Source organism: Populus trichocarpa, chromosome 5, assembly GCF_000002775.5.
Source record: "Populus trichocarpa isolate Nisqually-1 chromosome 5, P.trichocarpa_v4.1, whole genome shotgun sequence".
In the NCBI taxonomy this organism is placed as follows: domain Eukaryota; kingdom Viridiplantae; phylum Streptophyta; class Magnoliopsida; order Malpighiales; family Salicaceae; genus Populus; species Populus trichocarpa.
In genome coordinates this window covers 15,726,960-15,744,073 of record NC_037289.2, presented here as the reverse complement: position 1 = coordinate 15,744,073, position 17,114 = coordinate 15,726,960, and the positions used below count along the sequence as shown (strand labels likewise).

Sequence of the window (17,114 nt, the reverse complement as noted above, 5' to 3'; positions counted from 1 at the left end):
ATATTTAACTGTGTTTTGAAAAGTAAAAAAAATATAAAAAAAACCTTGGAAGTCGGTTTAAAAACTTTTTGTATTTAAGTGTAAATTAGTCATTTCAATAAGTCATCAAATATTAAAAAATTAATTTATCTCCAATAATAATAAATGAATCATCAAGAAAAGATTTTAAATCTCTCCAATAGCAAGTTAATTAATTTTGCTTGAGAAGAGTAAAATAATCCTTTTAATTAAAAATACAATGAATCATTGCTGAGTTATAGTGTTTTATTAATTTTTTTTCTTTTATGATTTGGTAGCAAGAGTAGTATTAGATTTTGAATCATTGCTGAATTAAAAAAATCATATTTTATTAGATTAATTTAACATCGCCAAGATTGAATTTTTATTGTCGGTTGTTAAAATGGAAAAACAAATCAACGAAGTTGCTGTCCAGATGACCAGACCCTAGTTAACTGTCCGTTCTCATCGTGGGTTCTTGTATTGTTGGTGCACATGTTTGATAATAATAATAATAATAATAATAATAATTTGAACGAACTATATAAAGGAGCCGTCCACCAAGATGTGCGTAAGCCTAATATTTTGTAAATAGGTCACTAAAAATAAAGGTGGGTCCAAGACAAACAATGCTAAATTAAAATATAATATAATTATTACTTGAAACTAATAATTGGCAAGCCTTTTAGGGTGCTGCTATTATTATGTTAGCAAGTTAAATCCCAATAATGAAGAAAAGAAAAAAAAATCGATAAGAATTTGGCATCGAATATCACACAATAGAATAAGCAGATTGGTTTTTTTTTTTTAATCCACTGAAAGCTATATGGAGTAGAAAAATGAAGCAACAACGTGCTAGCCATAATCCTCAAATAATTGTTTTTTTTTGTTTTTATTTATTTATTTTTAAATAAAAATTAGACAAGCTTAGAATCAACGCGTTTTCGAATCATCAAATAATTTAACGGCTGTCATTAATCTCCGTCAAAATTACACTCTTCGCCTCTCTAATTAGGCACCACACGGGTGCTCAGTTGCAATTTCACAAATTGAAAGAAACAAACAGGAAATTGCCTTGTCCCTTGAACCGACTAAAAACCTTAAACCATAATCCTCCTTTCTCTGTATAAATACCACATTGTCTACCCTCTCTCTTCTTGTCTTCTTTGCTCCCTCTACTTGACAACTTCCAATAACAATGGCTTACAAAACCTTGGTGTGCTTGATGCTTTTGGCTCTCTTAGCTGGTTCAGCCTTGGCTCAGGCACCAGGAGCCGCACCAACAGCTCAACCAACCAAATCACCATCTCCTGCACCCGCTGCACCTACAACTCCACCTCCCGCTCCAACTCCCGCTCCATCAGTCCCTGCTCCAACTCCCGCTCCATCAGTCCCTGCTCCAACTCCTGCTACCGCTCCATCCACATCTCCTTCTTCGTCTCCGGCCAGCTCACCACCTTCTCCCTTGGCCCCTGGTACTGGTGGCGGCTCCATAGCCACTCCTCCAAGTGACACCGCTTCTCCTCCATCTCCTTCGAACGCGGATGGCTTGAACAGAGCCACGATGGCTGGTGCTTTGATTGGAGTGGCTGGTGTGTGGTCTTTGTTGATGTAGGAGATCTGGTCATGGATCGGATGTTGATTATTATTATCATTTTTATCAATGTTTCATTTTAGTAGGGATTTATTCTTGTTATTATTTTGAGTCGTTTTGTAATTTTGTTTATGGACGGTGATGGTGGCTCCTTTGGTTTATTTTGACGGTTGAGATGTGATTATTGTCATTGATTGCTCATCATGTATTCAAATCATTTTTATTAGCCTTATCTTTCGTTTAATTACTAGGTGCCTTGTACTTTCCATCTAGTTATAATTGATTGCAACTGCGATTTACTTGATGATCAGCTGGATCTGAATTCCCATTTTGATATCCTTGCGAGGGAGACACTCTCTGAGTGAGGGAGTGAGTGCGAGAGACCGAGATTGGAAAAAGTAACGTAGAAGGTTTCGGGGCAGTTGTTTTGTCTGGCTTCAATGGTAATGGTAATGGTGATGTGGTCTTGTTTTACTGGTTGTTTGTTTTTATTTTATGTCTGGAAAGTTATAAAAATATAAAGCAATGTAGGTTTGGTAGTCATGCACGTGGCCACAGCTGTAAATTGAGTTGCACGGGCTCATGTGCTTTGCCAACAGAACAGAAAGGAATTTAATTTTTTTATTTTTTAATATTAACATATTAAAATAATTTAAAAACATTAAAAAATTTAATTTTTTAAAAATATTATATTTTAATAAAAAAAACAACTGGAAACTCACTTCTGAGAAGGCCTCCCCACCTAGTCTAACTGGTTGCTGTTTTCTATTTTCTTTTGTTGGTTGTTCCATAGGTTAATTTTAGCGACTTATAAAAAATGAACCATATTCATAATTTAATAACAACTTATGAAAAAAATAACTAGCTAGTAATAATAATTTTTTTATAATGAAAGAAATTCTGATAATGGGGTGGGTGCTGTACACATCATGATGCCATTTGAGGATGTTGATGCCTTTCTTACATCAATTATCGTACGACAAAGTTGGTGCGCTGCCCGCTATCACTCGAAAAGAAATGGGAATCGAGAACCACGTGCCCCACTCTCTCACTTTCTATTTCCCTCGTGTGCCACGGCACGTCACTTTTTCTCGAAGTGGATTTCAGGCTTCCTACACCGGCCAGTTGACAAGTGGAACCCCATCACAAGTCCACATCTTCTCATTGGCTGTAGTGATCCTGTTTTTCCTATCAGTATTCAAAAGCCAAGGTGCAATAATTTAGCTACTTTATTCTTCCAGCAAAAAAGTTCATGAAGTAGTTTTCGGTGCGATGGTAAATCGGACAATTATCATATCTTTTGTTTAATTTAATGTATTAAATTAAATCCGACAATTTATTCTGTTTGTGTTTGTGTTTGATAAACATTAGATATCATAGAATAATATATTCTAACAAAAACCCATAGTTATTTTACTAAATAACTAAATTATGTCTTTTAAAAAAAATAAACGATTATATTCAATTCAAAAGATAAAATATTAAAAAAAACACACATTTGATAAAGATAAATAACACCATCTCCTCTCTCTCTCGTTGCAGCTCTCACTCTCTATCTCATCATCGTTGCCCCATCTCTTTCTGTGAAAAAGCACAATGGCGCACTTTTTCTTGCCTCTCCTCCATCATCAACGATCAATTTCGACCCAATTTGTGATCGTCTCATAGAGAAATCACTAACCCAATAAAGAAATCACGAGGCAATTTCTATATTATAATGAGGATTGGAGGGGTTTAACATTGATGGACGGTTATCGGTTAACGAGGGAGAGTAATGATGGTTTTTGTGATTGATAATGGCTGAATTGCTGAGGTGGTGGATATTGCAGTGAGTGATGGATATTATTACTCCATTTAAATCTTAATACATTGTGAATCATTTATTAAATATTGTTTAATGTTGCTTTTTTATTAACACTTTTTTTAAACAAATATTTTTTCTCAAATATAAAAGTTTCACCTAATGACAGTAAATTTTACATAAGAGACAATATAGCTATTTCATAAATAATAATTTTTGTTTATAATTTGTCCAATATTTTAAGTGGGATAAATCTTTTTTTTTTCAAATAATACATCAAAACAATTTATCTTTATTTATCCTACTAAATACTCTTGAAAGCTTTATACACAATATATACAAGTCAATTTAGAATTATTTGAAAAAATGATCTTATTTAATTGATTTTTTTAAGGATTAAAGCAAGAGTTTGTTTATTATTTTGTTGCTGTGTTGACGAGTCAGAAGAAAAGACTTTGCAAGAAATTGTTTTGCTATTGGTTGGAAGCAAAGGGTATATCCCCACTTTTTTTTTTTTTTTTTTTTTTTTTCTTTTTCAATTTGATAAGGGAAGTACTTTACAATATTTTGATTTTGAAAGCATAACAATTTTTCCTTAAACAGTTTAATATATATATAAAATATTCCTTCATGGAGGAATGCTGCACGACGTGGGGCATAAGGAGAGATGGAGTGTCATTTATTACAAGCCCATTGGACTAAAGCACTAAGGTACCTAACGAGGAGTTTGTAGTTGACCATTCGACATTTTGTCCTTGAGATATGGTTGACACTTGTTTTTCATATTCTGTTTGGTAAACTACTAACTTAATTATTTGTGCTACATGTGAGTTTTTATTTTATCCAATGAAATAAATTAATGTTATTCAATTTTAAAATTTTATAGTTTAAAAGATATTGGTGTATGCGCATAAACCTGTTTATTTAATCTATATAAAAATTTCATTATAAAAGACAAATTATTTTCATAAAGAAAATGTTAACGGCACGAAAATATTTCTTTTTCAAGAAACTTTCAAGACAATTTCTTTAGGAAAGATTTTTTCTTTTTATGAATGGCTTCAACAAGTTTATCTACTAAAAAATTACTCTTTTGCTTATGTGTTTTTTTCAAATAAAAATATAATATTGTTTTTTAATGAAGACTTATTATGACTTGAAAAGTAAATTTAAATAAGAAGAATTATGATACCTTTTGTGAAAATAAAGGAATAGTTAGTTTGAGAAATTTGTATAAGAACTTCATAATAAAAGTTTAGGCATTTTATTTTCATTGAATATACATGAGAATTTTGTTTTTAAAACAATAATGCATATTAGTTTCATATATAACAATTCATAAAATAATTGCTAACATAACCATTAAAAACCCCAAATACTACCATCAAAACCTCTAATTTTATTTGAAAAGTATGGTATCATCATATTATTTTTAAAATAACAATGTAATTGTTTTATTTAAAAATAATTTTTTTAAAAATAATAAAAATATATATAAAAAAGAGAGGGGCTAACCTAAGTGCACACATGCTTGTAAAACTATGCCTCCATATCTGGCCTAATAAGAAAAAAGCCTAGGTTTGCACACTTGTTTTTTTAACTCAAGCGGACGACATTTAACAACACATCGTCTGCTTGAGTTTTTCATTTTAAAAAAAATAGACGACATGTCATCTACCTGGGCCAATGATGTATCGTCCACAATAACAAAATTCGGGTCCAAGTAATTTGAATTCTAAAATCAAAATCTCAACCTATTTTTCACCTAAAAACACATATTTATAAGAAAATTTAGGAACCTTAACACCCTCTAATAATCCTCAAATCTAAAAAAAAAAAAAGATTTATGGGTTCCGATCTACTTTTCATGGCATGATTAAAACCTCTAACCACCCTTATTGAATTCCTCATTTCAAGACAAATCCATTGATACCAAGATCGATATTTCTAGTTGTTGGAATATAGTCAACCAAAATATTTCTCTCTCATCCTTTTTTCCAACAAAGTTCTCTCTCATCCCCAAAACATAAGGACTAAAAATATAAGAAAAATAAAGTTTAGAATCACAGTGTCAAAATAGAAAACTATAAGGACCAAATTAAAAAGTAAAATAATCAAAAACTAACCTATACTTTTTCATGCCTCTTGAATAGTTAAAAAACACTATGCATTTACTATAGCAATCTATAATAAAACAATAAGGAAAGCTATAGTAACTGTAATAGTTTTTTTCCATCATCTTTTTGTTTATTTTTCTATAGTAATTGTAATAGGTTTTTTTCCATTTTCTTTTTGTTTATTTTGTAATTTATGTGTCAAAACAAGAAAAACTTCAAATGGATCCAGGCTTCTCCACAACTATTTAATCAGCTTTGAAATTTATTTTTGAAATTGGGTCATTTTGTAGTTCATGTAATTTTGGAATACAAGTCCTTTATGTTGAATAGGGGATCTTTTGATGCTTTAGTTAGGAAAAAAAAAGAAATATAATGTATAGAAGGAGAAGAGTAAAACACAGAAGAGTGGATGTAAATGTGTGTTTTGTGAACTATTGTTCATTATTTCCTTTACTAGTGATTCTTAGGTATTTATATATCTTAAACCATATATAGTATTTATATATCTCAGACCATATGTATTTGCATTGTATGTGTAGGGTCACAAACCTATTCATAAGGGGTAATAATGAAGAATATCTACTTCATCATGCATGATTGTGTAATTGTCCTATCATGATGGGTTATTCAAGTAGGCAGGACTTGTTAACTTGCAAGACAAAGCTCTCAAGTAGGCGTTTGCATTACTAACTTGTAAAGTGAAGATTCAGGTGGGCATCATACTAATAAATTATAAGATTAAAATTCAATTGGGCGGTTAAGAGTTCCTCAACCTCGTTAGGCATGCCATGTCTATCATAAAGGTTTAGTTAGGAGGTTACCCATGCCTAAACCTTGTTGTGCATTACATATCAATTAAAAAGGGAGATATGTCATTTTAGAGGAAAGAGAATCATACAGGCATTATTGGTGCTATTAGGCTCAACTCTTTTTTTTTCTTCTCAGTTAGGCCTTTATTGGGTTTGATTGATCCTTTTTCAAGGATTGAATTAGAGATATGATATAGAATTAAGGAGTAAAAAAAAAAAGGAGAAAATATATTTGACATATGTCATCCACATGCAAACGAGTGCACAATGCCTGCCATCTTCTAGCAATGCACGTGGTTGAATCCAGCATCTGATAGGGGTCTTTTTTTGGTATTTGTAACTTTCTTTTATGGAGACAATTATTCCTATTAAATACGAGTTGGCAGAGCTTTTATTTTCTTTTTTAATCTCCACGCCATCTTTTCTCTCTCTTTCTTTCCTGTTTGGTTGGGCCATTTAACCCAATCAACTATCCAATTAGGACATTGTTGGCCATTTATGTTTTTTCTTTCCTTTATTCTTTAGTTAGGCTTGGTTATTGGGCCCAAGCTATATAGTTGGGCTTTGGTTCTTTCTTCATTTTTTTCCTCATCTTTTTCTTTTTCTCTTCTTTTTCTTCTGACCTCTTTCTACTCGGTTAAGCTACTTGGCCTAACCACCACTCAATTGGTTTTTTTTTCCCCCTTTTTTTTCTTCATTTTCTCTTTATTCGTTTTTTTTTCTTCCTAGTTAAGCAATTTGCTCAACTAGCTACCTAGCTGGTCCTTTTTTTTTTTTCTTATCTTGTTTATATTTTCTCTTCCTTCTTTTTCTTTTTCTCGCTATCTAGTTAGGTCATTAAGCTCAATGCTATCTAGTTAGGCTTTTTCCCTCTATTTTTTCCCCTTCTTATATCAAGATTGGCGTTTGGGCCTAAACTACCCAATTAGGTTTTGGCCTTTTCTTTTCTCATTCTTTTTTTTTCTTCTTCATATTATCTTCCTCCTCTCTTTTTTTACTATCCTATTAGGCCAACCAGCTACCTGGTTGGGGTTTTTTTTTTCTCATATGCTTTTATTTTCTATTATTTCCTTTTCTTTTCTTATTTTTCCTTTTATTCCTGTCTAGTTAGGGTATTAGGCCTAACATTTTCTGGTTGACATTCTCTTTCCCTTATCTTTATTTCCTTCATCTCTCTAGTTTAGCCAAGTAATTTGGTTGGGTTTTCCTTGTCACTTTTCCCTTAGTCTTTTAAAAAACAAAATTTGTAGACTTTATTGGGCATGCTCATTCGATCATCAATAATGGAGAAAAAAATATAATGAAATTGATTGTATTGTGTCCTGTAATTATGTTGTCTTTCAAGATAAATGACATATGATTAACTTATTTTTCACTTAAAAAAGGTTATCTTTTATGCCTTGAGTTGTCTTTTCAAGTAAGAGTGAATGTGCATGCTTGAATTGTCTTACGCTTGAGTTGTCTTTTATGGAAGCATGCATGATAACTCTTGAGTTGTCTTTTCAAGTTAGAAGGGTGCATGCTTGAATGATCCTATACTTGAGTTATTTTTTAAGGCATCATAGCAGTATGCTTAAGAAAAATGTCTAAATACTTAAAGGAGTTCAATTCACAATATAAACTTGTATTCATCACCCTTTTTCATGCATCCCTACATCTTATAACTTCATATCTTATACTTCATAGAATAACCATAAGAGAGGTCAAGTGACTTGTCAAGCATGGATAGGCAGAGATTGCTATAAAGCTACAAAACTTTCCTTTATTTTTGCTTGATGTTTCCTACTTTACTAAGGAAATCTTCTTCTTAGAAAACTTTTTATCATGCTATTTCATTTATATGAATTCTAGGTGATTTAAAAAAACCTTTAGCCCAAATGGGTCATTGTCTAGTGGTAGAGGCTCTAGGCCAAATGATGTCGAATAAGGTAGAGAATGAATTTTTTCATAGTAGGGGTAAGGTCCCTCGAAAACAACCATTAAGGCAAGAACCCTTAAGCCAGTTAAATGACTCACACTTAAGTACCGCCACAAGATATTATATTGTTAGTGTAAATACTAAGTTAAGGACGAGGTACTCAACAAGACTTCCTTTCTCTTATGAGAGAATTAACACAAACTAAGGTTATCATCAATGGTTAGTTAGATATATTTTTTCCCTCTATCTATTTAAATATGAGTATAAAATACCCTTTGATGATTTTACCCCTGATATATTTTTACTTATAGCTTGTGTTTGAGTGAATTACATATGAGTGGTTGGATATTCCTTTTCATATTTGAAACAAAATCATAAAACACCTTGGAAAGGATTTATCCCTTGATGTATTTAAATATTACTATAAGTTAGCGAGATGTGCTAAGGGATCTTGAAAAATAACGTGGTTTTATACCTTCTAAATGTGGATCGATAGTCCTTTAAAGGGAATTTGCCAAGGAAAATTAGATTTTGTGAAGACATGAAAAGGAGAGTGTGTTATTATTGTTAAATACATAGAGTCATTTCCCTTTCTAGTCAATATAAGGCATACGACAGTTCTACATCTTGGCGAGTCCTTCAATGTTCGTACAATGTTGTACCATTCCTGACTAATATTAAGAGGCTATCATTTGATTAACTATGATGAAGCCTTAATCATTATAATATTATATTTTTGGATGAGGGATATTCCTTGGAGGATAGTGAATGGTGTATGCAAATTACTTTGTTTTGTTTTATGTTTACTTTCCATTGTTATACTTGTTTCTAATACCTTTTGTGTTATGATCACAAATGATCTTGGTTTTGTTAGAAGAGTGAGGAAACTCTTCCATCATTCAAGAAACACTAACATAAAAAAAAAAATTAAACAGAGATAAAAAAATAGATATTAAAAAAAGAAGAAAATTGAGGGAAAAAGGAGTTTGAAGAAATGGACAGAGATATGGGCAATGTTGGTGCTAGGTTGGCTGCATGTAAAAAGAAACTCGTGCTTTGTGTCATACCCTAATTTTTACACCCCTCAAGATTTTCAAGTAAAATGTCTTCAAAACCATTTAAAAAAAAGCAGTTTTAAAGCGAAAAAATATTTTCAGAAAAAAAATCATTTTAAAAAAATTCTTCAAAGAAAAAGGTTTAAAAATTAAAATATAGTTTAGATGGCAATCAAACAAGAATTAATTTATAGTTGGTCAGAAAATAAGATGAGCATGTAAATTGGGGTTTAATTGTGGAAAATTAGAAAAAGAGGGTTGAAATTGGTTATAATTGAAGTAATTAGAAGACCAGGGATCAAAATGAAAAAGATGGCAAAATTTGTAAGTCCAATTCATTTAATTAAGGGTCTAATTGAGGAGAAAAATTGGAATTGAAGGCAAAATTGGCTAAGTTTGCAAGCCAAAGACCAAAATAGAAAAGATGACAAAGTTTAAAAATCCAATTAATTCAATTAGGGGCCCAAATAGGTATGAGGTTGGTGAACTACCAGACCTAACGCTCTTGGGCCTAGCTGCGTGCTAGGCCCAACAAGACACAAATATAACAAGGTGTCAGACCTAACACCATTGGACTCAACTATATGCCGAGCCTAAACAAGAATGGGTCTGGCAAGCTACCAGACCCATTACCCTTAGGCTTGGAACCGTGCAGGGTCTAAGTGGATATGGGTCTAGTGAGTTGTCAGACTGAGCATTTTTGGGCTTGACTGCGCACCAAGCTCAATTGGAAATTGCTCTAGCAAATAACCAAACTCATTGACCTTGGGCTTGGATCTATGCCAAGCCAAATTAGACATGGGTTTGAGTATGTGTTTGTGAGGAAGAGGTCTTTTTAGGGGGAAAATTTTAGACAAAGAAGGTCTGAAGAGAGATTAGTGAGAGAAATAGGCTACCGGAGCCATAACTCCACCATTCATCGTTGGCTTCGACTGATATTATAGTATGTTATGCACCTAGTGATGATCTATAAAATGACTGTTAGGACTTTGTTATCTATTATTGTTTGAGAGATATTGCCACCGTACTATTTCTAGAAAAATGAGTTTAGGATAGCCATAGCCTCCAGCTTGGTTCTCTTTTATTCACCGTTAGATCTACTTTAAGTTTCTCATAGGGGTTCGCCTAGATGTCCTCTTTGTTCTAAAAAAGGTGGAGATCAGATTTAAGCAACCATGAACCTTTGTGTTCCCCTCAGACCATTTTCTATTAGTTTCGGAGATGGACAATAGTTATCTAGAAATCAATCGACTAATTCAGCAAACCTAGAAACTAGTTGATTGGTATAACAAAATACCGTCACCACCACAACTATAAAAAAGACCTGCAACACCTTCAACCCCTATAACACCAACACCTCAAACATCTTTTAGCCTCCTCAAAACACCAAAACTACCTCTAAATGAAAATCACTTATAAAAAAACGTTTTGCCACCCACATTACCACCATGGCACTAAAGAACACCAACACCACAACCTCCACCCTTAGCACCTCATGGGCTGATAGAGTGAAAGTGTCAAACTCAACAGCCCAAGCTAAGATAACCTTTTTTCCATGATAAGAGATTGATACTATTTTGAAAATCCTGGATAATGTCATTGATGAGAGTTTTTAAAAATGTAACTGATGCTTGTTAGGATTCTTCCCTGGTTATAGAATAATTGTGGCCTTGAGAGTCTCATGACGACACAAAAAGGTTTCTTGATTTTCCATTTCAAGACAGAGGATGATGACCACTCAGTTATGGAAAAAGGGTCCTGGATGTTTAGGAAAAATACCATTATCCTCTAATTATGACAACCTCATTTTGTTCTCGACAAGAATAAAATCTCAAAAGTGGCTGCATAGGTTCGTACCTAAGGGTTACCTTTTCTTTTTTGGAATGAAATGGGCATAGAAATTACCATTAGCATGGTTGGATGACCTTTGGGTTACGATGAACAAATACTTAATGTCATCAGGCTTGACTACACCCGAGTCTGTATTGAATTGGATGCTTTGTTACCCATGGTTCATAGTTTCCAACTAAAATGCAGGTTATCTTTAGACCCTATCACAATTATGGTTCCCGTCACACTTACAAACTATTTAGGCACTCTTGAAAGGCTTCGGTTAAGGCCCTAAATCTTTAACTTGAGAATTTGTTGAAGATCCAAAATAGAGGTGATGCTTTGTATGCTTGTAGCTCCCTAGTTATTATTGCCGATTATGTTGCATCCCATTTAAATGCAGTTGCCATAGTAAAACCAACATCCTAGACTAGTAGTTCTGTAAAAATCAATCGACTAATTCAAACATCCTAAGAATCAGATGACTGGTTGGACAAGATAAAAGCTTTGAGAGCTACTATCTAGGAAACCATTCGACTGGTTAAAATTTTTTAAAAACCAATCGATTGGTTCAATGCTGTTGAACCTTCCACTCAGACTACTAGAGAGGATGCTTTGGATTATGATGTTGGGTCATATCAAATCTCATAAAGGGACTATTCTTAACTTAAAGAGAACCAAGTTGGTTTTCTTAAAGCTGCTAAGTGTATAGAGAGTAAAACTCTAAACTTGGCAAGCAATAGTAAGACTATGGATACTTTAGGCACTACTATGACTTCAGGTATGAACACAATGGCTAAACATAAGCTTCAACTAGAACATTCAAACCCACATTCTAAAACTACTATTAAGAAGAAAAAGATGAAAGGTTCTAAGGACCGTTGATTTTGATCTCACTGTCTCTCCACTTTTTATTATATATGTTAGGTTGTTGGAATATTTTGGGTCTAAATGACATGCAAAAACATAAAGGAGTAAATGATTTGATTAATAAGTATAAACTCAATATTATGGATCTCCTTAAGACCAAGATTACTTCTAGCAAGATAAGGAGAGTGGAAACAACTATTAACTCTTCATTATGACAATTTCTCTTTAATGTCTCAGATATAATTAATTGGTGTATTCTTATTGGTTGGGACACAATGGTATATAATGTCTTTTTAATGCACTTTTCTCTTCAATGGATCACTCGTAAGGTCTTCAGTTTAGTTGAAGGGTGCTTCTTTGTTGTCACTTTTGTTTATGGCCTCAATACATTTACGGGGCGTCAGACCTTATAGGATTATTTTTTAGGACAAGATATCGCATTTCACTTTAGACTGTGGCTTATTCTGAGAGACTTTAATGCTATTGTAAATCTCATAAATATAAGGGTAATCCTACCTAGCATGGACACATGAATGACTTTGGCAATTATGTTCAAGCAACATAACTGGTTAAAGTTCCTTACTCAGGATTGAGATACACGTGGCATAATGGTCAACATGGCCGGGGGTACTAATATTGAGAAAATAGATTGGACATTTGGTAACTCATATTGGTTCTCCACTTAGACAACTACTTGTTCTAAGTTTTTACCTAGGGACTTTTCAGATTGATAGCCAACTGACCCAAACTCTACTAATGCTATGGTTGTCCAATTTGATTGTCCTATTCTAAAAGTAAAAACAACTTTTAAGTTATTGAATCTAGGCTAACAAGGATGATTTATTAGGTTTAGTTGCAGATATTTGGCAGATTCTAGTGGATGGTAATCCTATGTACAAACTTACCCACAAGTTAGGAATATAATCTGTTGGTTGACTGATGAGACAGGATCTCGGGTTCAGGACTAGTAGAGTTTGGGTAAGTTAACTATCTGTTACTTCTAGGGGCTACTTTCTACACACATGGCCACTACTTTAGAGGATGTTTCCCGATACTTTACTAGGATTGCTCCTGATATTATGCCTACTTTGGATTCATATATTACAGATGATGAGATCAAGAAAACCTTATTCTCTATCCCGCATAAGGCTTTTGGTTTGGATGGTTATATTTCCTTGTTCTTCAAAAGAAGTTGGGACATTATTAGCAAGGATTTCATTGTTACTATGAGGTACTTCTTTGATTTTTCTACTCTTCCTAGATGTGTTAATGCTACTAGAATTTCTTTGATTTATAAGATTGAGACTCTTATGATTATGAATAACTTTAGACGTATCTCATGTTCTAATGTGATTTACAAATGCATATCTAAAGTCATTGTGAGTGGATTGAAAGGGATGTTTTTGGATGTTATTGGTCCTTCTTAGACTACCTTTGTTCCAGATAGGCAAATATCGGATGTCATCTTGTTGACTCAAGAGCTTATACATAACTATCACTTAGCTAATCTTATGCCTAGATGTGCTTAAAAAATAGACATTAGGAAAGCTTTTGATACAATTAGTTAGGGGTTTATCCTAATCGGGTTAACAAATATTGGAGTACCTGACACCATGGCTAGATGGATTGAGATATGCATATCTACAGCTCATTTCTTAGTGGTCATGAATTGGGAAAATCACGGCTTCTTCCCATCTTTTAAGGGCCTTTGACAAGGTGACCTTTTATCCCTTTATTTGTTCATTTTGGCCATGAAAGGTTTAGGAGGCATACTTAGAAAAGCTTTGCGGAACCCGAGCTTTTGATATCATTGACGATGTTAACAGACTACCATTACTTGCTTATGTTTTACAAATGACCTTATAATTTTATGTCGGCCAAATATGGACTCAGTCAGTATTGTGAGGAAAGACTTTGATGATTTTGTTAGGTTATTTAGGCTTATTACAAATCCAAAGAAAAACCATGTTTCTTGTTAAAAGTCAATGATGAGATTCAGACCTCTTTGTAGACTCTTTTGGGTTTTAGGTTGGGTTCCCTGCTAGTCAGGTATCTAAAAGTCCCATTAATCTCTACCAGACCAACACACAATGATTATATGCCTTTGGTGGATCGAATTCTCTCTAGAATTAAGTTGTGGAGTTTAGCTTCTCTTATTTATGTTGAATGCCTTCAATTGATGAAATCCATTCTCATTTTTATCCAGGTATACTAGTGTCCCATGTTTATTCTTCCCTGCTTTGTTATCAGGAGGACTAAGACTAATCTAACTGCCTTTCTCTAAAATGACTGTTCTCTTTCTTATTTAGGAGCTAAGGTAGCTTGAGCTTCAATTTCTTACCCTCTTAAGGAGGATGGTTTTGAGATAAAGAGAATTGGGACATGGAATATAATAGTTATTCTCAAGCATGTTTGGAGATTTTTTTCGGAGAGATCATTAATTTGGTTGGGATGGGTTCATAGTGTTTTACTTAGGGGTAGATCTTTCTAGCATGTTAGGCCTCCTTTAGTTTCCTCTTAGTCTTGGAGGAAGATCCTATTTCGTAAAGATTGGTGTAGAGGGAGATTTGTTTCATGCATTGGTGATGAGACTGCTACTTCTCTATGGTTAGACTATTGGTTGCTATATGGTCAACAATTATATGACCTTTTGCTTTTCAAGGTACTGTCCTCGACTGAGCTTTCATGAGATGCCAAAGTCTCAAACATCATTGAGGAAGGCACTTGGTCTTTTCCCTCAGGTAATCAGGAGTTATAATCTATTTAGTACTCAGTTAATTTCCATCACATGAATACACTGCCAGATCATTATTCTGGAAGAGTCATCCATCAAGGATATTTTCTAATGTCTCGACATGAGAGGTTCTTAGAGACACGAGACTTGTATATTCTATGCATCACCTCCTCTGGTTTCCAGGTCATATCCTAAGAAAATCTTTTATCATATGGCTTGCTTTTATGGGTCACATACACACCATGAACAGACTCCATGCTTATCAGATCATCAGCTTCTTGGTATGTGACTTGCATGTCAAAACACACAATCATCTTTCTTTCAGTGTCCTTTCTCTGCTTCATTGTGGAGAGATACCACTAGCAAAATGAGTTGTTCTTCTATGACATGACGACCTTTGCTTCAGTGGACATACACACTATAGAAAAAAGGAGGAGTTACTTGTGTGGTTAGTACTCTTAGCCATGATTTACTTCATCTGGTATGAGAGGAATAATCAAGTTTTTCACCAGGCTTATCATCCTTATCATATTGTTAGTAAATAAATCTTTAAGCTTATCAGGTCAAGGTATGTTGAGCTAGAACCAAAATATCATATCCCAGCTACTCTTAGGTCTATATGGCATCTTCTAGAGTCATGAGATACGTCTATTTTTTTGTCCTTGGAGTTCCACTTAGCATTTCTACTATTTTTGCAAACCGGTCAACCGGTTCTGAGTTTTCCACAAATCAATCTACTGGTTTGCCAATTGATGTCTAGGAAGTCTTGTTTTCAGTTTTATTTTGAGTTTTTTTTAGCTTTTGTTTTTTTTCCTGTTGCTTAAGGTTAGTTTGATCTGGGTTACGATATGATATACATCTCAGGGTATGCCCTTCGTATTATTGTACAACTTTTCCCTTTAATACAATTACATTTATTATAAAAAAAAAGTGTTGCCAGACCCGGCGCCCTCGGGCTCTGGTACGTGCGAAGCTCAAGTAGGCATGGGCTTGGCTCGCTGCAATACCCATTGATCATGGGCTTGATGGTGTCCCAAACACAAAGGGCTAAAGACTTAGGGATCATTATAGGCCCCGTGTTGGGCCATAAGGCTCCATTTACTTATTCTTATGACTTTTAACATAAAATATTAATGTTAGGGATATTAGTCTCTTATCTCCTATTAATGTTAATATTGTGGATATTCGTCTCCCATCCCTCATTAATATTAATGTCATGGATATCTCATCCTATATTAATGTTAATATTAAGGATATTAATCCATATTGAGTGCTATAAAGGTAGAAAAACCTCCTAAACCTTTAAGAAGTATTTTTTCTACAAGGTTCAAGGAGTGTAAATAACCCTACAATCACACATGTAAATAGTTCACAATCTTTATTCTCAATAAAAATATGTTTTTAATTTCAAAGCATTTATCATATTAAAACTAAAAACAAACATTTTTATTCTTAAGAATCAATGCTCATTCTCTCATTTATTATAACCATTTGTTTAAAGGTCATTAGTTTTGTCATCTGAAGGTCCTTAAATCTCACCAAGAGGGACTGTTTTGCAGATTATAGGCTTTCTACACAAGCGACAAATTTCATAAACAATGAAGAATAGACTATCTTACGAGAACCTATGATTAAAACATAATCCAACTGCTAATAACCTATTTCTAAGCACTTTGGACAACAGAACATCATCAATAAACCCGTATTCCCACAATTATGATGCATATATGACTTTTGCCATATTTTAGTTTTGACCCAATCATGACAAATATTTTTTAACGGAATGCCTTACTTTGACTTGGATAATGCCGATCAAAATTCAATTTACAAAAGGAATATTTTTTTGTTGTTGAAAGTGTATAATATCATTCTATACTTACATATTCTAAAAAAATTAGGGTTTTTTAATTATACTTTACTGTTCATATAAACAATATAACATCTTAATATATGTTTTTAATCATTTGATAACAATTCCATGCTATAACTCAGTTGGTAACATGCGAGAAGAGCCACAAGGTCGAGGGTTTGAGTCCCGCTGATGGCATTGTTTTCAAACAGATAATATATCATCTGTTTTTTTTTTTAAATAAAGGGTAGATGACTTTAATAGAAAAATAAAATAAAACAAGGCCGGGTGCGTGGGCCTAACCTGGTACTATGGGTTATGAGGTGAGCCTAGACCTTTTTTTTTCTTTTTTCTTTTTTCTTTTTGACTTTCTAATTTTTTTTTTTTTTGGTTAGATTCACTTACTCTTCAGATTTGATATTTTAATATTTATGATAAAGTTTTATTTAAATTTTAATATTTTTTTAATCATGATGTATTTGATATAAAAATAATAGTACTAATAATAAATTGTTCATAAAAATTCAATTCAATTTTTTA

General features: G+C 33.3%; 1 protein-coding gene across 1 annotated transcript; it reads left to right on the top strand.

The window, feature by feature from the left end:
- The first annotated feature begins 1,195 nt into the window (after nucleotides 1–1,195).
- On the top strand, nucleotides 1,196–1,612 carry LOC7468880 (classical arabinogalactan protein 10). The gene has a single exon (XM_024601823.2). It carries the CDS (start codon nucleotides 1,196–1,198, stop codon nucleotides 1,610–1,612), a length of 417 nt encoding a protein of 138 aa, XP_024457591.1.
- The last annotated feature ends 15,502 nt before the right edge of the window (nucleotides 1,613–17,114 follow it).

What these genes read in the sequence shown, in the direction of transcription:
- LOC7468880 (XM_024601823.2), top strand. Translation starts at nt 1,196, where the DNA reads ATGGCTTACAAAACCTTGGTGTGCTTGATGCTTTTGGCTCTCTTAGCT.